This window comes from Oryza brachyantha, chromosome 9, assembly GCF_000231095.2.
Source record: "Oryza brachyantha chromosome 9, ObraRS2, whole genome shotgun sequence".
Taxonomy (NCBI): Eukaryota; Viridiplantae; Streptophyta; class Magnoliopsida; order Poales; family Poaceae; genus Oryza; species Oryza brachyantha.
In genome coordinates this window covers 1,684,322-1,708,254 of record NC_023171.2, presented here as the reverse complement: position 1 = coordinate 1,708,254, position 23,933 = coordinate 1,684,322, and the positions used below count along the sequence as shown (strand labels likewise).

Sequence of the window (23,933 nt, the reverse complement as noted above, 5' to 3'; positions counted from 1 at the left end):
GCCTCCCGCACAACATTTTTGTAGATTGGCCCCTTGCTGCCCTCGACAAGGGGTTAAACTGCTTAATAGCCACCATGCTGGTAACAGCCATTGCCCGCGGCCTCCCTGCTGTTTTCCATTTCAGCTACCGCACTCTTGTAGAGGGCATTGTATATATTCCGCATTTTAAAAGGGTGTGGGGATGTTAGATGTATAAATTTTTGAAATAAAAATATAGTTCTGTAAATATTTTTAAAAATGAATTGAAAATAAAAAATTCCACATAAACACTCCATATTTTCTATGTATAAGTACAAATATAGATAGATGTGTTGGTGTCTCATTTTTACAAAGGAATTGTGCGGTGGCTTTTGCTAGAAAGCAGAGCAGAGTAGCGCAGCAGGCCGGTGACAGGCAAAACAAAACTGAAAACGTAGGGGCCCTAATGGGCCTCTCCCACACGAGAGACCGCACCGTCCGGCTTGATCTGGCCCGCTCCGTAGAGATGGTTTTGGGGCCGCTTTTTCTTAGGCACAGTTCTTTTGTGCACTTAGTAACCGGCAGAAAAAAAAATGAAGTCGCAAACATCCCTCGAAGCTAACCAATTCAGTTCGTAGAAAACAAAAATGATCTATTGTCAGGAAAGGCATTCAGGAAATGTTTCAGTGGCCCATATGCTAACCAATACCATGTGTATTATTGTATAGGACAGGCTGGACAGCAAATTTAACTAAAATCTTGGCCCGTACACGGCAATGGGCCAGGATTTTCAGCCCATGCAACACACAGCCTCAATAGTTTGATCCTCCCCATGAAACAGGGGGGGGGGGGGACAAAGACGACCAGTGATCACGGAACACTTTTGAAGGAAAAGCAGTCAGGTTTTTATTCAGGAATATGCAGAAGATCCGTGTAAAACTCAGACATAGTACAACACAATCTTGTTACTGCAAATTATGCCAAAGTTCGCAAGCAAATATTATGGCAACAAAGTAATGTACTCATATAGTAACAAGATTGAATATCTGTACACAAAAAATTCTATTAGAAATAAATTATGTGGATAAAAGTAACATTCAGATAAATTAATGAATTTTGTATGGATTTGTAAGGGGTTAACTAGTAAAAGTTCTGGACATCATTCACATGCAGAAACCAAAGACACACTTCTCAAGCCCTTTCTAAGCATTTGAATGCACAGTTTGTTCAGCAAACATATCAAGTATTGTGTGCTGAAAGTAAAATATTTGTAATGGGAGCTTGAGACGTCTTTCATTGGGGTCCTGACAGTGTAAACTAATATTCCAGGTTATCAGATTGGATTGATCCCATCTGTTCAATGAGCTTTCATCGCTATATGGGTACAATACTTTCTGTAACATCAAGTGGCATTTTAACTTACACTAACATCGAGTTACTTCCAGCTTCACTAATCACTGGTTCACCTGACAGAACTTTCTGCCTAACCGATACTACCATTTCAACCAGAGGGCAGAATGAAGGCACAGTGTCATTTCAAGCCCAAAAGCCGATGGTACCAAACAAGATCACTACTAGATCATCATCATCTTAGTTGATAAACTAAGAGATACTAGTACTAACAACAGGCAGTTCATAACATTGGATCACCAACATCATCTTAGTAAATACACTAATGCATACTAACCTATAAGCAGTTCATACCAGTGCATATCATTGTATTACCAGCATCATCATCTTACCAAATACACTAATGCATACTAACCTATGAGCAGTTGATGCCATTGCATCATCATCATCAACACCACCATCTTACTAAGAAAGATATTGGATCCTAAACCAAAAGCCCACAGCTCACAAAAGGCCATATCAATATAGCATACAATGAGAGAGGAACGAACTGAGATGCCAGTCGATGATTTTGATTAGCGTACTGGCCACCTTCTTCCTCAGGTTCTGTCGCTTCAGCATCATTGTGATCTCCAGACATCTCTGCTTCTTCGCCACCTCGTTCAATCGGCCGGCCGTAGTGTCATCCATGAACCCTAATCCCCTCTTGAGAGCATCGCCCGCCCTGCCTTGGCACTCTCCTGCGCTGATCCGCTCCACCGCGTCGACGAGGTAGGGGTACTGACGGCGCAGCTTGTCGGGGCTCTTCGCCGGCGCCAGCGCTCGCGCGATGCCCTTGCCCCATATGGCCTTGGAGAGCTCGAACCTCCGGTGCCTTGGCCGGGCGGGGGGTGGAGGGAATCTTCTCGTACCGCTTCCGTAGGCGCCGCACCTTCTCGTAAATCCGGGTGACGGTGAACTCCTCCTTGTCGAGGCCGAGCATCTGGGCGCGGGCCGGGCGCGCGCGGTGCTTCTTGACGTGCTCGGCGAGGCACTCGAGGATGCGGAGTTCATCCGGCTCCGACCAGGCGCGCGCGAAAGGCTTGTTGGCCTGCTCCTCTCCGGCGGCATCCCCCGGTTCGGGAGGCTGGAGGGTGACCCCAGTCCCAGAACCATTCGCCTGCGCGGCCCGGAGCTCGTCGGAGGGGTCTGGATGGGCAGTGCGCCGTCGCGTAGAAACCATCGCCGCCGCCTCGAGGGGAGGGGGTGGGGCGTTGGGACGGGTGTCGGCGATCGAAGGGACGAAGGCACAGCGGAGGTGGAGAGACTCGCTCTCCCTCTTTTCTATTCTATCCGTCGAGGGAGACGAAAAGACTCTCAAATATATACCACTTTATTTTCCTCATCAATTATATCTTGCACACCAACTCATTTTACTCATTATTATTATTATCAACTAGCCTCTCGTTGTACACTGCTCGTTTAACTCACCATTATTATCAGACGATACATCTAACGATATAAAACATTCGCATACGGTTTCAAGTTCTATATCATTGTCACTTTGGCATGTTAGCAGAAATCTTTCATAGAGGTCACACCCTGCCATGGAATCACTAATTAAGTTTTTTTCCTCTAAATCTTTTATACTTAATTAAGATTTTTCTATGTAAGTATCACTAATTTATGATGGATAAGATTTGATATATTATTTACATATTAGAAGAGTTTCTATACATAAGACAAACTATTCTGACTAATAGCTCACACGTCTGCAACAACAAAACACGTCGGTTGTTGGCTAATGCAGCAACACTTTTGTGGCTAACAAGTAGCAGCGCATGTGTACGCGCTGAGTTTTTCGTTAGCCAAAAATAAATTAAATAATCTGTTAAAAATCAGTTTAATTAAGTTCAGGAGAAAATAGTGTATAAATGAATTTAATTAAATTGAAGCGTTTGGAAATATTCTAAAATGTCTCGAAAGCGTTAAAAATAATTAACATGATTTCAATTTAAATTACAGAGTATAAAATTTGCTGGCAGTGAGCGACGACAGCTCGGTGGAGACCGGTGCTGCTCCTTCCCCTCCCCTTCCGCCTCCAACCCTTGCCATGCACCTGGCCTCTTTTGGTGGCAGCAGCGGACCCCTTATATCTTCGTCACCTCAAGTCATGGAGGAGATATACCATCGACCTTCACACCGAGGAAAAGGCCGACATCATTCCTCCACCTCCCCCTCCTACATCCCCACTATGATATTCTTGGCCTCATCTTCGTTAGACTTCTCAATCAGTAGTCGATCATCCTCTCGCCTTGAAGCAATGGCTCGCCCATGCATAAGCGCCATAAGGTTTATGCCTAAGAGCACCTATTTTGTTCGTGATGTAAAAGCTAATGTTAAGTTGAACTTTTGATTTATATTTTGCTTATGATGTAAAAGTGTTGAACTTTTGGTTTACGAACTTGATGATATGCGATGGATGAACTTATGTGATATATCATCCTAAAGATGTGATCGATTGTCCCAAAAATTCGAAGCATAGCATATTGAACATAGGCAGAACATACTTACGTTCTACAATCTACATGCCCTGCTTCGATTTTTTCACATTGCGTATGGTAGGAAGACTGTTTAGTACGCTTGCCTACAAATATTGGACATTGCATGTCGTCTTCTTATGCGGTCACTTGTGGAGACGCACCCGTCATAGTAGGCGGTTGAGTTAAGTGGATCGCATGCATTGTCTCTTCTTACAGGGCGTCGAATGCGCCCCACTCCGGCGAAGCCCATCGTAGGCGATGCGTACTACGAGTCTACGACTCGTCTAGGCACTTGTAGTGGTGAGTGGTGCAAGTTTTCCTAGAGTTTTAATCTCATTAAATACGATATCAAATAGACTAATTTATTAACACATTGATTTATGAAGAGAGAGAAAATCAGTACGTTTCATCTAGAAGAAATTAAACCTGCAAGTATACGTGTTTATCCACACCTTGGAACCACCATGAAACCGCACTGTGATTGAATTGTTTCATTAGAAGTTTCGAGAACAGAATTGAAACAGAGGATTGCAAAAGACAGAAAAAACGTATAAATGACCGTTTGATTGGACCACAGAAAAAACACAGGAATTTGAGTAGAGATATAGACTCAAAGGATTTTTTCCATGAGGTTCAAACTCTTGTTAAATTTCCTCCAAAACTTATATAGGAAGATGTATCCCATAGGAATTTCATAGGGTTCAATCCTTTGATCCAAAGGGCTTTGTAGAAAAATTTTCTATATAGAAATAAAATTCTATAAAATTCCTATGAAATTCCTTTGAATCAAAGGGGGCCTATATATTAGAATGAGCTTAGGATTGTTTTAGGCATTCAATAATTTGAGTTGGGCCGGGTAGGGATGACAGCAAGGCAGGCCTCCATTCCAGTGTGCTCTATCTGGCTATAGGGCCTTTAATTAAATACTCGTGTTTATTTGATGTTTAGGGTTAACAATAAATTTTAGCTAAAAATATTAAACCCTAACGCACATAGCTCTATGTTTACCTGAGAGTCTTGCTAATTGTCCACAGTTGCTTGGATTGGCTCTCGTTGTCAACTTGTTCGTGCAATCACCTTCATGATTACTGCCTGGATTGGATCTGTCAAGTTTGTGCCTTGATTGCATGCAGTCGTTGAGGTCTTGTCCACGGCTAAAAGGTTGCTGCGAGGATTGATCTAGTTGCTATATATATATATATTTTAGATCCTTCAAAAATAATGTTCTTTAGCTGCCGGATTGCCACGTATCACGTGTTGCGCCTCACCTGGCCTGTTGTCAGCAAGATGACTTAATTTCTTTAATTTTTAGATCTCGAGCTCATTCCAGACCCTAAATTTGAAATATACCCTATATATATATATATATAGAATTTTTGTATGAAGTTGATAATTAAACCAGTGAAATCAGGTGCTAATTAATGAAGGTACAAAACCACATGCTTATGTGCTCTTATAACAAGTGGGTAGAGCCCCTAGTTTTACAAAGGGCTCCTAATTAAGAGCAGACACATTCAAATACTCGTACTTACGAGTACTCCCTTCATCTTTTTTTTTATTTAATATGGTTGAAATTTTCGTATTATTCAAAAAATTTATATAAATATATAAAATATGATTAAATGTCAGTATTAGTAAATTAAATCACAACAAATAATTAATATTTTTGTAATTTTTATATAATATAAATGATTAAACGAAAACCTAGCGATCAACAACGTCAAAATAAAAAGAAGTGAAGGACGGTTGGGTTCCTTTTGCGTGAAACAAAAAATATTATTTCTTGGTATTTATCTGCTTATTTTTCGAGCTGCTAAACTATGCGTTTTTTATATAATATATATATATAAGTTTATTATCTTATATATATTTTGAATTAGATTTTCAACTATATATGTATTAATTAATTTTATCATTGACACCATTAAACATCAACTTAAAATTCAAATAATCATTTATCTTTCGTTTTTCAAACATAAAAGAACCCAACCCTAGCATATAGTCGCAATCCACCCTATTTATACTCAGTGCCTATGGATGCTGCAAGTGCAAGTTCGAGTTGGACAGTCCTGTAGTACTGACCACTGAGGCCTGAACGAACGACCACCAGCATGGCCACGTCGCCGTTACCACGTTGGGCGGCAACGCCGAGCCCGTCGCGCCCGCTGTGGCGCTCTTCCGATGGCGGCGGCGGCAGCAACTTCCTGCGTTCCCCATTTGCCGCCGTCGTCGCGGCTCTCCAAGGGCGTGCCGCCCCCCCCTCCACCTCCGGCGCCGACACCACCGCGCCTCCTCCACCTCCGGCGCCGGCGGACCACGTCGCCGCCGGGTTTGATGGCATCGAGCGAGAAGGCGACGACGACGGCGGGCGCAGGATGGAGGAGGAGCGGTTGGGGGACGGCGTGTTCCTGACGTGGGAGGAGGTGTGGGTGACGGCGGTGGACAGCAGGGGGAAGCCGGCCACCATCCTCAACGGCGTCAGCGGCTGCGCGCGCCCCGGCGAGGTGCTGGCCATCATGGGCCCCTCCGGCTGCGGCAAGACCACTCTACTTGACACCTTGGCTGGTTCGTAAACTCACCATTAATTTTTCTCTATATATATTTTTTGAAAAATATTTTTCTCTATATATATCAATGCAAACGACATCTCTCTATTATATGATCAACGGGCAGTTATAGGGGTATCCGCGACTAAAAATAAGAATTTAGTCGGCTCGAATCGAACTGACGCAGCATTTATGGGCCATTTGATTTTGAAACATATCCAATACAAACAAAATGAAATTTTGATTGTTCATCCCTAAGTTAATACTACATCACAATCAATGTCGACACAAAATGAAAATGCCACATATGCTACGTACTCACCCTTGAATATGAAACGTGGGCGAGGAGAGCCCACTAGCTAGTACATAACCGCCATCCATAACGACTCACTTATCCCGAGAAAATACGGTATGTTACGGATAACTCATCTGTAGCGACTTAAATATAGCCCATTTCAGATATCTCACTACGAATTATCTGTAACAGGTATATATAAGGTTATCTATAACATGTCGTAATTATGGGACATCACGAATGATCCGTAACGAGACAGAACCATGAACTATTACAAATGAAAATATATTAATAACGGATGTCGTAGGATGAACCATTATGAGTAACTGACCATATCTGTAATAGGTCAGAATTATGACCCGTTACATATAACTCTTATTTGTAAGGGCGATAATTACGACCCATTCCAAATACGAAATTATCACTAACGAATGGGCGATAATTACGACCCATTCCAAATACGAAATTATCAGTAACGAATGTAGTAGGACAAACTGTTATAGATAACTGACCTCATCTATAACATGTCATAATTAGGCCCATTATGGAAAATAGTTATCCGTAATGGACGGCAGTTATGACCCGGTACGGATGAGAAAAATACACATTTTTAAAATTGTTTTGGGATGAAGATATGCCCAATACGAAAAGTTGTAGATTTTGATAACATCTGCAACTTTGTAATTGACACTATTTTCATTTGTGAATGTTTATATGGTCAAATATACGTTACAAAGTATTAGATCTATTTTGATAAATGGTTTTTTGAATGTGCTCTATAAAGAAATCATAGATCTTGGCTAGATCTATAACTTTGTAATTAATTTTTTCATTTGACATTGTTTACATGTAAAAATTTAAATTTCTCATTGATTGGATCTATTTGAAATACAACTTTGTTTGAAAAACTCAACTGTGGATAGATATGAATAGACGTCTAAGTATATCTAAAATTAGAAATATTATTTTGGAGGTGTTTTTAGTGTATTTCGATGATTAATTATGACCCATTACATATATATATATTATTTGCGTAACAGTTCGGAACTATGATCCATTATATATATATATATATATATATATATATATATATATTATTTGCGTAACAGTTCAAGCATTTAAGAACCGAAGAATTCGAACCATGCATGTGTTCGAGAGTTGACAATGTTGGATTCGTTAGAAAAAACATGACTATATTGGAGGGCGACCCAAAAAACACGAGGGATCAATATATTTGCACGCGACAATCGATGGCCGGCACGAAAGAGCTGACTTTACATTGCTAACGCGCGTTTAACATTAGGATATAACCAACTATAAGAACAAGACGAAAATTAAAACAGAGAAAATGAAAAACACATCAGTGATGAGATAAATATATAGATAGTAAAAAATAGTACAGGCAATGACCTTATTAGCCGTAAAATAGAATTATTACCAATAGTTGGGCTATGTATATGCATCTTTACACCCACTAACGCACCCATATTTATTAGAAATATACTCATATTACAAGCTATATTGTTTTTTTCACGGAAATATACACGTGTTGTTTATGAGATTTGACCCGAAGACCCTGTATTTATCCACACTCATCCTTACCTAATACGAAGCACTTGTGGTTTGAAAGCTATATATTATTTTTTAACTTGATACGTCCTAAACTCCAAATGCTTATAAATGATGTTAAATAAAAAACAATCGATAATAACGTTGTAAATCTAGTCGAACTCTACAATTTTCAGGCAGAACACAACTTCACTGGAGGTTTTTTGAAACACAAATATGATATGTTCTCAAAAAGAAATATATGGCTACAATGCACATTTGGATCGGTAGACGATCTCAAATAAAAAATTGTTGACTATGCAGTTTTATATCTTGACAAGACCTACGATTTTAATATAAGGTTTAACTTTATCCGACTTCATGTAAAAATTAGGTGTAATATGTGTTATTTTGATATTTTATTTTCGTAGATGAACCGTTAGGCTCGTCAGCTAAAATCGATTTTTTAGATGGGCCGCTAAGAGCCCCGCCTACGAAAATAAAGTTCATTTTCTGGGCGATCATTTTATTGGGCTCCAGCCAAGTCTATCTGGAATTTGGAGAGAGAGAGAGTCATGCGCAAATATCATTTTCTAGTAGTGTTCTATTAAGTTATATAACAATAATATGTAGCAAAATTATAATATTACAAAAATACTTATTTTAAAGGCTTTAAAAAGTTTGATTGAATAATTAAAACCGTTAGGTCATATTTGTAAGTACGAGGAGAGATTACTCTATGTCCACCAAGGTATACTGCTGATTGCTTTGCCTCATCTTGCACAATGTTGTTGAAAAGAATATACATTTGACAAAACAGTGCATTAATTGTTACCCAAAAAATATATTTGATATACAAATGTGGCTTCTTGCGATATTGAGGAAACAAAATGGGCTACCGTCTGGAATAATTAATACTCCCTCCATCCATAAATGTTTGATGTTGTTGACTTTTTTATACACGTTTGACTGTTCCTCTTATTTAAAAAATTTACATAATTATAAATTATTTTTATATCATTTCGCGTATTGTTAAATATATTTTTATGCATATATATAGCTTTACATATTTGATAAATGTTTTTGAATAAGACGAATAGTTAAACGCATATAAAAAATTAACGGCGTTTAGGAACGGAGGTAGTTTATACATCAAATCACTTTTATAGTGTAATTTAATTGTCTAGTTGCAACTTAACGCACATACACCTAGTTTGCTGGTGGGTGTATATCAGTAATCTGTCCGCGCACACGAAAATGACATCGATCGTTTAGTTTTTATTGCACCGTAATTTCATTGGGTTAGTTGGGGGGTGAATTAATTTCCAGATGCTGACCGAATTTAACTAAGTGAATGGATTGCCGAATAAATCTACTGGTACTGACTAACAATTAATGTGACACCGATAGAATGTGTTTCATTATTCGAAAGATGGTGACTCACGCTAGCTACACCATGGCACAAAGAAGGACATGTGGGTTTCTATTCATTTTTTCTTTTTAATTTCAAGAGTACAAAATATTACCATTTTCACAATTAAACGAATTCATTAGAATACGAACACCTGACTTGGAATGTTCATTTCTCCAAAATCGTCCAAGAAATTGCGACCAACTTCGGTGGCAACTAGCTAGAACCATGGTCACCCCTACTTTCTTGAAAGAAACACAACTTTATCACTTCCCTAATATGGAGAAAAACTTTGTCCCAGGGGAGCGACCATGGGTGTTTATATGGGACTAAACTTTTTAGCCTCATGTCACATCGGATGTTTAGATATTTATTATAAATATTAAACATAGACTAATTATAAAACTAATTCAGAAATAAGAGCTAATTTGTGTGACAAATTTTTTAAGCCTAACTAATCCATAATTAGAGCATGTTTACTGTAGCATCACATAGGCTAACCACGCGAATTAGTCTAAGATTATGAATGAGTTTTATTAATAATCTATGTTTACTTTTTATAATAAGTATCCAAATATTTGATGGGACAAGTGACTAAAGTTCAGTCCCTCGTCCCAAACACCCCTATTAATCTAATTAGAAATTTAATAGCCCATGATACTTGGTCCCTTTAAATATGTCTGATATTTATATTACTGACAAGGATGAGCATGGGGCTATAGGTCATTTCGAGAGTTGTATGGTGACATAAAACAGAGAGATTTGTAAAGGTTTAAGTAAAAAGCAACTTTAAGAGTCTAGGTAAATCTTACTAGCCAAGTGGACCTATAAGTGCCGAGCTAAAAAACGACTAGCCATTTTTATTCTGCAATCTAAGAAGATATCCAAACACCACTATCCTTGGTTCATACTTTTTGGTGGAAAAAGTTATAAATAACTAGAGATGAAAGATGACTAGCTAGTTTGGATATTCAATTTTGTTTAGATAGCGAACCTATTTGATTGGATAGTGGAACGGCTACGTACCTAAGTCAAATACTACCTCCGTTTCATATTGTAAGACTTTCTAGCCTTACCTAAATTTATCAATTGATGAATGTATATAATCTATATATATATGTATAGATTTATTAGCATACATATGAATCTAAGCAAGGCTAAAAAGTCGTACATTATGAAATAGAGGGAGTAGTTAATTTTTGTTGGAGTGTACTTTTTATACAATAGCTAAAATCTTGGATGGCTTGCATGATGTCTATCTAGTCTCTTGGAGATGCTTTAAAAGAGTGTGTTCTTTTTGCTACACTAGCTAAAATATTAAATTGATAGCTTGATGCCAAGTATGTATGAGATGCTCTAATATGAGGTAATACCCTACTCTAGTTTGATGGATATGGATCAATTGAATTGTATTGCTTATATCGGGGTGTACCCATTCATGATGATCTTTTGTATGTTCACTAGTACAAAACATCCCATCAGTAACGACTCATTTATCGAGGAAAATACGGTCTGTCATAGATAAGTATCTATAACAGCTTAAAATGTAGCCCGTTTCACATATGCCCGCTATGAATAATCCATTACTTATATAAGATTATCTGTAAGAGGTTATAATTATGGATCATTATGGATGATGTGTAACGAGACAAAACCATGACATGTTACAAATGAGAACATATTAGTAATGGGTGTTGTAGGACGATTCATTAAAGATGATTGACCTTATTTGTAACGGGTCATAATTATGGCATCTTACTGAGATGACTCTTATCCGTAACGAGCAGTAGTTAATTATGACCCGTTACTGATGGCACGTTACTAATGACTCTTCCTCGCATTGAATGAGGATACACTCCTGTAAGCAGGTAGAACTTTCTGAAAAGTATAACACAGGAGCTCTGGTGAATAAACAAAATTTCATTTTACTAGTTTTGGTGAAACCAATATCTCCAAATCAACCCATTTGACCATATGGTATGCTCTTCTATTATTAACTCCATGTTCATAATATTATCTCTTATCGAATCCATTTTGTTATGGATACCCTTAAGCACGGATAGCTAAGAAGCAAGAATTAATGTATTTAGCTCTAGCAACATAACTAGTAGACCTGCATTCCACGTACCCATCCTTTTTCAAGTTTCTTAGACAATATGTTGGAATTGAAACAATTATGAAACTACTAGGGCTAATCAGCATGCCCAAATATTTAGTAGGGAAAACTCTGATAGGACATTTTAGAACGGCAACAAATATTTGTTATTCTAGTACACCTAGTTGAATGATAAAACCTAACTCTTGTCATATTTTTTACAGAAAGTGATAATTCACATTCATGCTAGATGGTAAAAAAGAAATTTTACCATCAAGATATGGCAGAAGAGTGGTGCTAGGAAAAAATATCATAAACCAAGCCATAAATGAAACAAACAATCTTAGCACTATCTAGGATGTTTATAAGATCATCATTAACTAGGCTAAAAAAAGGATAGGGGGCCCCATGTCTAAGACCTTTATAGGTTCTAAAGTATTGGCTTATAATTCTCCTTTGTATGACACAAGACTTATCCCACTCAATATATTGTGGTGTGTGTGGGTTGGGGGTGGGGTGGATGGAAATCCATCTTCCTAAGCACCTCAAATAGAGAATCCTAGCTTATTCTATCGTGTTCTTTCTCCAAGCCAATTATTAAGATAATTCCTCCCAAGTTTTCTCTGTTCAATTCATGTAACACCTCATGCAAAATGGTACATCCTTCAGGAAAATCCCATGGGATATAAAGGCAATTTGCGTAGGGATATGTGTAGGCTACAATAGCGTACACAAAAATTTCTACCACATAAACTAGGAACCATGCAAGTAAAGGATTATGGATCGTTATCACATGACACACTGTGCAGTGGAAGAAGGTGCTAAAAAGCCGAAGTAGTATTGGTGATCTGATGCGCGTCGATGTGGAGGAAGTAGTTGATTGTTGTAGCCTGACCTTGTTCATATGCCACCTCATGGTGCAACTTTACCAATCAACATTGTAATTTGGCAGTGCCTCTATTGGTAGCCACACATCCACAGAATGGACGTAGTGTGCGGACGTGCTAGCGTTTGAGTGCGACTAGGGCTTGGCTCAAGAGGATGATGACTAGGGTTTTCTCATGCGACGAACCAACATCTTCACCCCTTTATATATAGGAAAAAGTACGAATTAGCCCCCTGAACTATCGCGGCCGGCCGAATTACCCCCTAAACTCAGAAACCAGACATCCTTTACCCTGAACTTTCAATACCGGACAAATTACCCCCTCAACCCAATTCAAAGCGGTTTTGTCATACGTGGCCGTACACGTGGCAGCCCAGTCAGCATTTTTTATTTTTTTAATGGTGGGGCACACATGTCATAGCTCTCTCTCTCCCTCTTCCTCCCCCTCTCCCTCTCTCTGGCGAACAGGTAAGGCCGCAAGGGCGGTGGGCGCTAGGTACCGTGCGGGGATGGCTGGATGGTGGGCAGGCGCTCGGAGCTGCGTGGGGACGGCCGGACGTTGGGCCGACACCCGTGCCGCGACGAGCAGCAGGATGGCAGCGGCGGCAAAGAGGGCGAAGGCGGTCACAGCAGGCGGGGATGGCTGGACGGACGAAGGATGCTGACAAATGGGTGCGGGCGTGCGGATGGTGGGCGAAGGATGCCAGCGGCGATGAAGCCGAGGACTCGCCGGTGGCGGCAGCAAAGCGGAGGATGATAGTGGTGGCGGCGCCATCGATCTCAGCACGCGGGGATGAGGACGAGGGTGGGCAGGGGCGAGAACGGTGGACTGCGACACGCGGGAGAGAGGACGGCGGACAGTGGCACCTCCGCTTCGCCAACCGCCTGCCCGCTTGCCACTCGCCTGGCTTCCTTCGCTTCGCCGCTGACGCTGTCCTGGTGCTCCACCTCGTCATCGCCCGCACGCCCGCGCCCGCCCGCGCGGCGCCGAGTCGTCGTCGCGGCGCGGCCATCGCCCGCCGCCCACACTCGGCGCTGCCCGCCCACACGCCCGCGCCGAGCCGCCGAGCACCTGTCGTCCTTGCCCTGTTCGCCTGAGAGAGAGAGGGAGGGAGAGGGAGAGGGAGAGGGTATGACATGTGGGCCCCACCATTAAAAAAAGAGAAAATGCTGACTGGGCTGCCACGTGTACGCCACGTGTGACAAAACCGCTTTGAATTGGGTCGAGGGGGGTAATTTGTCCGGTATTGAAAGTTCAAGGTAAAGGATGTGTGGTTTTCGGGCTTAGGGGGGGAATTCGGCCGACCGCGATAGTTCAGGGGGTAATTTGTACTTTTTCCTTATATATGAGACCTGAAACAAGGCCTCCAATGCCCATAGGAGTCCTACTCGGATCCCTATCCGAACTAAGCTTTGTATTGGATCAACGTCCAATTCTCATACACCAGCAAATTAAGTATGCAACCCATAGGTTCATGAATAAAGGGTTGTAACCTGAAAACTCCCTTTTAGACCACATGACAACAGCGGCTACTAGAAGAACATTTTGACTCACTGAGCAAACATAAAGATCGCATTGGTTTAACCTATAGTGTATCTTTGTATTAATCCCTTTGCCTCATGATATTGATTAAGGTCAAAGCTAGATATGTGTCATCCTTTCAATAGCTCAATGTTCACTCGATCATGTAATAGATTACTTAACTTGTGATTGACTCCTCAATCTCCTTTGGCATTACCATGCACATCCGTAATTTATATAGCACCGAGGGGCACAGAGATATATCTCCTGTGGAGGGGCAAATTCCATCTTGATTTTTGACATCGCACTGCAATGTTTCATAGTATACCCGAAGACTACTTTTATAACTACGGAATCGACTGCACCATGATAATCTTAAGTCTAAGAATTATATATCAACACTCAATGAGAACACCGATGACACATCACATACAGCTCGTGCAATGTCTCACATTGGATCTATCCAACTTCTGTCCACGTGATCAATTTGTTATCTTGATACCATGATCCATGAGACATGATCATTAATCAATACATGTGCTGACCATCTAATCACATTTGTTACATATGTGATATTTAATCAGAGAACCTTTGAAGAATATAAACGGATCACATATTCATTAATCAACAATAAGTTATCTATCCCAAAGAACAATACATGATAAATATATAAATATAGTATCTGATACAATCACCTCTATGATTCCTATAGGACATATCACTCGTAGATTTAGCAACTCCAGTTAATCTGTTATTCAGCACCTTGCAAATTAAGTTGATAAAGTCATCCAAGACAACAATTGGCCTATACTCTATGATATTTGTTACGTCACTATTCTTTGGGAATTGGGATAACTGAAATAACTCCATAATTATGTCACATATATAAGGTCAAACTCACCATTATGTAGCATGATAAGCACATCAAATAAGTCATTCATGAACTTGGACCAAAAAGGCTTATGAAATGGTGAAACCATCGTTGCCAGGAGTAGTTGTGGTTTTCAGTTTTGTATCCTTAATAACTTTATCCGATGTCTCAATGATAAATGATAAATGGTGTAATAATGTCTCAATGATAAATGGTGTAATAATGGTGTAATAATGACAATCTGGGAAGTCAGCTCATGTTGGGTCACAATACTACTATCCCCCTCCCATGCAGGGAAGAAATAGTACACTTCCTTTTTCTTGCATTGGCAATCTTATGAATAAAGATGCATTATTTTAGTCTCCCTATATGATCCATTCTTCCCACATGTATTTTCTAATATAACTATTCCATTTACTAGATGTGTTGTAAACATGACTCTATTGTGTATCTCTCATTCCATTGATCAAGAGATAATTCCCTCTCACCGGCAAGCCAATCCAACTTTTCTAACTGACTGGATAACTTTAACTTTATGTTTTGATTAGCAGTGCTCGCATTTGCAGCTCCACCATTAAAAAATGTACTCACATACAAATTTCCTGTTTCAGTAATTTAAAATACATGAATCATCCAGTAGTAACATCCTATCAATTACTACCTCCATTTCATCCATTTCATAATATAAGATGTTTGATTTTTTTGGTTGCAACGTTTGATCATTAGTCTTATTCAAAAATTTAGTAAAAATATAAAAAAATGGAAAATGGTAAGTCATGTTTAAACTTCTTTTGATAAAGTAAGTCACAAGCAAAATAAATGATATTTTCATAATTTTTTGAATAAGACAAATGGTCAAACATTATAAGCAAAAAAATCAAACATCTTACGTTATGAAACGGAGGGAGTACCATCCATTTAAAGGTGGCTCCAGATAGATATTTGTGTTCCTATCTTCTATAATGATTGTATTCCATATTTGACGCTGTAGATGGATTAAAATAAGAAAAACACATCAACAACATAGTCATATATGAGGGGTGGAAATGGGACAAGGCCCGTGGGTTCTTTCACAACCCTATTTAATTTTTAAAAAAAATTAGCTCAAAACTCTATATAATTTTATTTTCAACCCATTTGAACCCGGCTTGAATTTTGTAGGCAAAATGGTTGGAAACATTACCAGCCCTACGTATATCTCGTTGAGCTCTCGAGATCCACGACATTCACGGAAAGTCTGTTTCATCAAAAGTCATTTGAAAATTTTGAATTAGACATATAATGCCGTAGCTTGATTTGGGCATGTTAAAGAATTCCAACGAAGTGGTTTTCATCAAAAGCCATTAGCAAATTTCAAGAAAATCAGTTACGTAAACTATCTAAGATGACAAAGTTATCAATGAAAAAGTTGTAGATCTCATCGAGCCAAACTATATATGAGAACATTATTAAGTTTTTATAAAACAATAATCTGAGTATCACTGTTGGACCATGTGTCGGACTGTTGCAGTATCATTGTTGGTTCTTATCATGAAGCAACAGTGATAATTGCTTCCTATAACTGTTGGTTCGTTATACAAACCTACAGTGGTACTCATAACTATCGGTTCACGCTAATCCAACAGTGATGAGCCAGAAGTAATCACCTTTTTTGTGGTAATCAAGATCCTGACTTTGATGTTTGCTGCAATTCTTTTCATAATGTTGTATTATATATTTATATTGTGGGTTTATTTCTTAATTCTGTCCAATATTACCCCTATTTCATAAATTCATATCAAGTGTGTTATGTTTGTATATACAGGAAGATTGGACTCCAACTTGAAGATGAAAGGACAAATTTTAATCAATGGACGGTCCCAGAAACTTGTCTTCGGAACATCGGTAAATTAAAATCCTGATGTTGAAGCATCTAATTAAAACAAACAAATTATAGATTTCTAGTATATAATAGGTGAACATGTTCCAAATTATAGGTGAACATAATAGGTGAACAAATTATAGATTTCTAGTATATAATAGGTGAACATGTTCCAAATTATAGGTGAACATGTTCACTACCAAAAAGACGAGGACATGTAGATTTCTAGTATATAATAACTAGTTTGTGTGGACCTTTTTGCAATCTACTCTGTTTGAAAACATGCTTTGCAAATTAACTCATAGAAAATTTGTCGCAAAATGCTCAAATGGACCAGTTGCTCTACGCCAAGCTTCTTGCCATCTAATCACTCCTTTCCATATTATAATATTTTTTGGATTTGTCTAGATTCATCTATGTATGGACGTATATGTTTTGTATATTAGTCTAGAATTCATTAGCACGTAAAGGAATCGTAGATAGAGCGAGAAAATCTTATAATATAAAATGGAGAGAATAGATACCAAAGTGGCAGGGAAGCTATACTAGAAACTGGAGTGCAAGGGGATCCGTGTATACTGCTTGGCACTATCAGTCGGCACACTGACCTCTGACAGGGAACTCGATCCCTACTTGTGCAGCCGTTTCTTGCAATTTGTTAAATTTGGCATAAAATTGATGAAATAATATCTTTAATTCCCATTCATTTGTTTTATTCTTATTTATTGGGTTATATTTAAGATTGGGTCAAAGCTTGATCTGTAAGAACTCCACTCCATCCTCCGCCTTCTCTTCATATCGATAAATTAGATTTCACAGTACAATTGACAAAGTGGTGCCAGATATATATCAGGATAAAAACAAACATCTGCAAGAGGTTAGCAGAAATTACGCTAGTATTTGTGATGATCCTGTCCACATAACCTTTCACACTTGATTCTATGCCACCCAAGTGCAAGGTTTTGGTAGTAAGGTTTTTGGAGTTGGCAATGAATGTCATGCTAAAGTTATGAGTAATTTTATCATCCTTGAGTAGGTACCAAAAGGTATCACTGTTTTCTATATAAAATTTGGTACATTGTAGATAGAGATATCAAATTTTACATAGAAAACAGTGGTACCTCTTGGTACTCCTCAAGGATGGGAAAAAAAGCTTTAAGGTTATTGGTGCCGAGTTTCAGGTCGATGTTTAGAATACATTTAAAAGGAATTCATCTATAAACTATGTTTCAGAAACGGATCAAAATGTTAAAATCCAGTACTTTTTGTCCGGATACAAATCTATCCAAGTATGAAATAAAATAATATATTTTTCCTGCAAAAATGAGTTGTACATGTCCAATATATATAGAGACAACTGCTGTGCCACTTCATGTTTTTTTCTGAAAACTACGTATCAGTAACATGCAAGTTACATTGTCTGTTACTAGTTCCATTAATTGTACTTGTATACGTAATTACACTATATATGTAGACTAACATTCATATGATTCTTAGTAGAAATTAAGAAACTGTGATGTGATTAATACGTTGCCCCCGGAGAAAGCTGAAACAAATATATACGAATCCTGATGATCAGGCATACGTTACTCAAGAGAACATGTTAATGGCGACGCTGACGGTGCGCGAGGCCATCTACTACTCAGCCCAGATCCAGCTACCGGACACCATGGCGACGGCGGAGAAGCTCGCGCGCGCCGACGACACGGTGAGGGAGATGGGGCTGAGCAGCGCGCTGGACACCCGGATCGGCGGGCGGTCGAGCAAAGGGATCAGCGGCGGGCAGCAGAAGCGGCTCAGCATCTGCCTCGAGATCCTCACGCGCCCCCGGCTGCTGTTCCTCGACGAGCCCACCAGCGGCCTCGACAGCGCCGCCTCCTTCCATGTCATGAGCCGCATCGCGAGGCTCGCCGCCAGGGAGGGCATGGCCGTCGTCGCCGTCGTGCACCAGCCCTGCAGCGAGGTCTTCGAGCTCTTCCATGGCCTCTGCCTGCTCGCCGCCGGGAACACCATCTTCTTCGGCCCGCCTTCCATGGCTGCCCAGGTTCATATATTCTCGATCGATCTAGTACTGTCGTACTCCCTCTATTTTTTTTATTTTTATGTGACTTTTTAATCTACCTTGGACCCTTCGTCTTATTAAAAAATTATATAATTATTAACTTTTTTATTATGATTTAATTTATTACTAACGTAACATTAACTATGATTTACAATTTTGTATATATTTGATAAAATTTTTAAATAATACGAAGGGTCAAACTGTTGACGTTAAAAATAGAAACAGTTTTGAATTAAATATTAGACCAACTTAATCCGCTGAGTTACCTATTAACATTAGTCGATCGGATGAGCCCCTATAACCAGATCGAACCAAACACACATTGATCAGACTTAACCAAGATAGTATGTAGTCAAGCACGATATAATTATAGGAAACATGAAGATCAATAAGGCTAATAAATAAACCGATAAATTACTCGAAATAAATAATTAATCATGTGTTGCAATCGGCTAAACCCAACTTGCATATAATTATCATAATTAAACCGATGCAACATAAATAACTGTCGATCTAACTAAATCAAGCCGATTGGTATGAAGATAATGCGATAAGACAATCGACTACTCCATTGATGTAAATATAATGAATATGTAGATCGGTAAGATCATCGGCTATAGACGGCGGACAAAAACAACTAAGAATAATCATAGAAGATCAGACCTAACTGAGATAGTTCAAGATTACGTCTAGCAATGTCAGGCTAGATACTAAACAGATCTAGATTGCAATCAAGCCAATGAGCCGATGATTGATAACTTATCGGCTGGTACTCTGATAAAACAATGAACAAGATACATCAATCTAATATAAACTATCTGACAAATGCAATCTACTAGATCGAACCGAACCGAGACAGTACTAGATTGAGTATGTCAAACAATAAATATCAAATTGACGTAAATTACCCAAAGTGGTCGACCAGGTCATAACCAGATTAGAAGATCGGACTGAACCAAGACAGTCCTAATCTAGCCGATACAATTACCATGCCTGGTGGAACACAGGACTTACCCCTCCGTCGTAGATCGAAGAGATATAGCCCCGTCTCTGGTGCCAAGTTCCGCCGGAGTTGAAACCTCGGAAGAGGGTGGCGATGCGCCGAAAGTAGTTGATATAAATTATGATGTAGATGAACTTACAATGATCTCGAGCACACATATTTATACCCTCGGGTGGGTAATAGTCCATGTCGGACAAAATACACGACTCCTAATAGATAAAAGGAAATAACAAACTCTATCCCTAACATGGCGCACGGTTTCTACTAGATAGAAGAAAACAAACAAGTCCCGATCGGACTCTAACTCTCTTAGAGATAAAACAAGAATCATAATAACTTTAATTAATAGATAAATTTATGCTGCCAAGCCTTAGTCTTCACGGTTCCTTCTTGAATTTGGTCTTTTCCGGATAAAATCTCTATCGGTGATTGCATCTTTCCTTATCCAAATCCAATATGAAAATTTACCAAATTCCGGTGTTAACACAAACGTAAATCGAAAAGTCAACGGTGTCAAAAAAACGGAGGGAGTATATAATCAGTCATGTGTATTCGATCTTTGGTACTTGATTTAATTGATTTTTGACACTGTCTTTCACCTGGTATATTAATGTTTTTACAGTTTTTCGCGTCAAACGGCTACCCTTGCCCTCCAATGAGGAATCCATCGGATCATTTCTTAAGGACTGTGAACAAAGATTTTGATAAGGTTAAGTGCAGTGCATGAACATTACGACATGCATGGATAGTTTATGTGCTGATGACAGTATCATGTTATGTGTTTATCTCCAATTCAAGTAGTCTCTCTTTGTTTTTGAGATCTGAAGCTGCCTTTTGTTTTGATGTCACACGTACGTACAGGAGAGTGAAGAAAGACAGAGCTACATGCCAGCTGTTGCAGATGAAGCAATAGACATTTTGGTGAACTCATACAAGTCATCCAACACTTCGGAAGTTGCAAAGCAGGAAATGCGCCACATAAATGAAATGGTTTACCTTCTAAATTAACCTGAACGCAGAATTTTATATATATATACATACAGTTAACCCTTTGTCAATATATATGATCTTAACTATATATATGTGTTCTTCATATATATATATATATATATATATATATATATATATATATATATATATATATATATATATAAGCCTCTATCCTACTACCAGGTGTAGCTACTCCCTTCACGTCTAAGGTGCAGAAACACCTCTATACATATTTTCTTCTCTCTTCCAAAAGAAAGTACAAACTCTATAAATGTAATTATATTATTCACATGAGATTTAATAGTGTCCATACTTTCTGTTGGGTGGGAGCAGAAACAGTTATGAAAATGTTTTTCATCATGGACGTGCAGGGAGTAGCTACACCTGGTAGTAGGATCTAATTTTCATATATATATGACACAAGTTATGCTTATCATACTAATTCTTTTGATTTAGGATCGTGCGATGATTGGAAGAAAGCGAGCTGGTTTTGTTACCAAGACACTTGTTCTTACCAAACGTTCATTTGTAAACATGTATAGAGATATTGGATACTATTGGTTACGATTGGCCATCTATGTTGCCATAAGTGTTTGCCTTGGTACCATATTTTACAATGTGGGCTATGGACCCGATTCAACTCGAGTAAGTGTTGTCCTCACATATATAGATTGCTGATTCAGGCTGATATATCCATTATGCATATGCCAATGAACATATATATTTATTAATTTATTCTATTAATTTCTTATAGGCTAGGTCATCAATGCTAATGTTTATTGGCACCCTGCTAACTTTTATGGCAATTGGAGGGTTCCCCTCCTTTGTGGAGGATATGAAGGTATTTATTCATTTATATCTCATTATATTTATCAAGAGAAGGAGAAAGCATGTATGCATTATTTGATTTGTCACATTCGACTGTTTGGAATCCAAAAATAAAGTGGGTGAACTTAGACACAATGTGTGAAATTGATTAGGGCATTCACAATGTAATGACTAGGATGATGTCTACATAATTAAATAAGTTACCACAAAGATAAAAGATGACGTGGCAAGTGAGTTAATAAAAAAAGAGAAGGAAATCATGACTTGCATGCGACAGTTTCTACGCAACATCTAAGATATGATGAAAGATAAGTAACATTAAATTCAAATGTGAATTAGTACTGTTCGCATTGTAAGAGTAGTGTCTAGTACTAGTTTCTTGGTGATATGGAGGGTATACAGAATCATTAGTGTCTCGCATTAGGATTGCTAGCTCTTATGCATTTCCCTTTTATACATGTATATTCGACCGCAAAATCATGATACTGTACAAAGATTCAACAATTTAAGTATTCTGTTAACAAGATTAAAAATGTCCATACAAGTAAAGGGATAATATGAGAATCTCTAGAAAAGCTGCCAACAGCAACAAATTAACAAGTATACACAAATATCGATTCAAGAAATTATTCATTGAAAATCTGTAGTGACAATTTTCATAATTCAATTAAATAATTTATATAGTTGTAATGCTGCACGAGATGATATATGTATTAAATACATAAATTAGACATTGTTGATTTGTCAAACTTTTTGGTTGATGCCTGATCTTTCATACATTTGCCATGGTCTCTCAGATCTTCGGCAGGGAAAGGCTAAATGGGCACTACGGAGTGACCACATTTGTCATCTCCAATACGCTATCATCAACACCATACCTTCTCTTTCTTGCTGTGGTACCTGGTGCAATTGCATACTATCTCACATGCTTACAACGGCAAATCGACCATTTTGTCTATTTTGCACTAGTGCTGTGTGCATGCACAATGCTGGTTGAAGGCCTAATGATGATCGTAGCAACCATCGTACCAGACTTCTTAATGGGGATTATCACTGGTGCTGGCATACAAGGTGTTATGATGCTCACTAGTGGATTCTTCCAACTTCCCAACAATCTTCCAAAGATAGTGTGGAAATACCCAATATACTACATATCATTTCACAAATATGCACTTCAGGGGTTTTACAAGAACGAGTTCTCAGGGTTAGTTCTCCAAAGTAACCTTGAGGGTCCGAAAATAGTTACCGGTGAAGAAGTTATCGCCGAGTTATTTCAAGTGGAGACAGGACATTCAAAATGGGTGGATCTTGCAATACTTTGTGGAATGATCATCACCTATCGGGTACTGTTTATAGTGATTATCAAGGTTCTTGATATGGTCAAGCCCATGCTTAAGGGGGTGACATTTAGGTGGCGCCCTAAATGTGTTCATGGCATGGAGAACCTTTGCGCTCCTCTATGATGCTTCTGATTCTGATAAAATGGAACTTTTCTAGCTACTATCTTACACATCTATATATCATCTATAGTGGTCAGCAAAAACTTAACATGCATTATATTAGTTGAGCCACCTCATCTAGATGGATATTACTTGAACTAGATGGATACCTAGCACGTTGCCGCGGGAGAACTGTATGATAATACAGTGATATGATTTTTTTAAAAAAATTCTTATCTACTATATGATTTTTTTTCATGTGTTTATATATTTTTGTGCCTTTATCAATTATACATAGGTTATAAATAGTTGGGTTGCATGGTGTATCTTTTGGGGGAAGAGATGCAATTTACACTCTTGATGAATTATCCAAAGGCTAAAAACAATTGAGGTGATGTGAGAGATGCAATTTACACCCTTAATGTATCATCTAAGGCTAAAAATAATTGAGATGATGTGGCTTAATTTACACCCTTCATGTATCATCATAAGACTAAAAACGATTGAGGTGATGTGGCTTTGTGAGAGAATAGAGGATGATATTAAGAAAGTAGGGATTAATGGGTATTCCATGGCTGAAATTACACTGACGAGGAAACCACATTACATTTTATACTCTGGTCATTTCCCGAGAGGATGCAATACGGCAGTTGGTATATATGCCCTTGAATCAATATCGTGCAGACAATTATATATGGGTTAGCTATATATAGCACCTGAAGTATATGTATTATTAGTTAATTTTT

The 23,933-nt window shown here is 38.7% G+C and overlaps 1 protein-coding gene and 1 pseudogene across 1 annotated transcript; one reads left to right on the top strand and one right to left on the bottom strand.

Moving 5' to 3' along the window:
* Nucleotides 1-1,472: 1,472 nt before the first annotated feature.
* On the bottom strand, nucleotides 1,473-2,624 carry LOC107304961 (annotated as a pseudogene).
* Nucleotides 2,625-5,941: 3,317 nt separating this feature from the next.
* LOC102721862 (ABC transporter G family member 1-like) lies at nucleotides 5,942-23,367 on the top strand. Its single transcript, XM_040527751.1, has 8 exons — nucleotides 5,942-6,395; nucleotides 16,809-16,888; nucleotides 18,445-18,909; nucleotides 20,553-20,639; nucleotides 20,792-20,920; nucleotides 21,377-21,565; nucleotides 21,675-21,761; nucleotides 22,546-23,367. Exons 1-8 carry the CDS (start codon nucleotides 5,942-5,944, stop codon nucleotides 23,209-23,211), a joined length of 2,157 nt encoding a protein of 718 aa, XP_040383685.1. The 3' UTR covers nucleotides 23,212-23,367.
* Nucleotides 23,368-23,933: the final 566 nt, after the last annotated feature.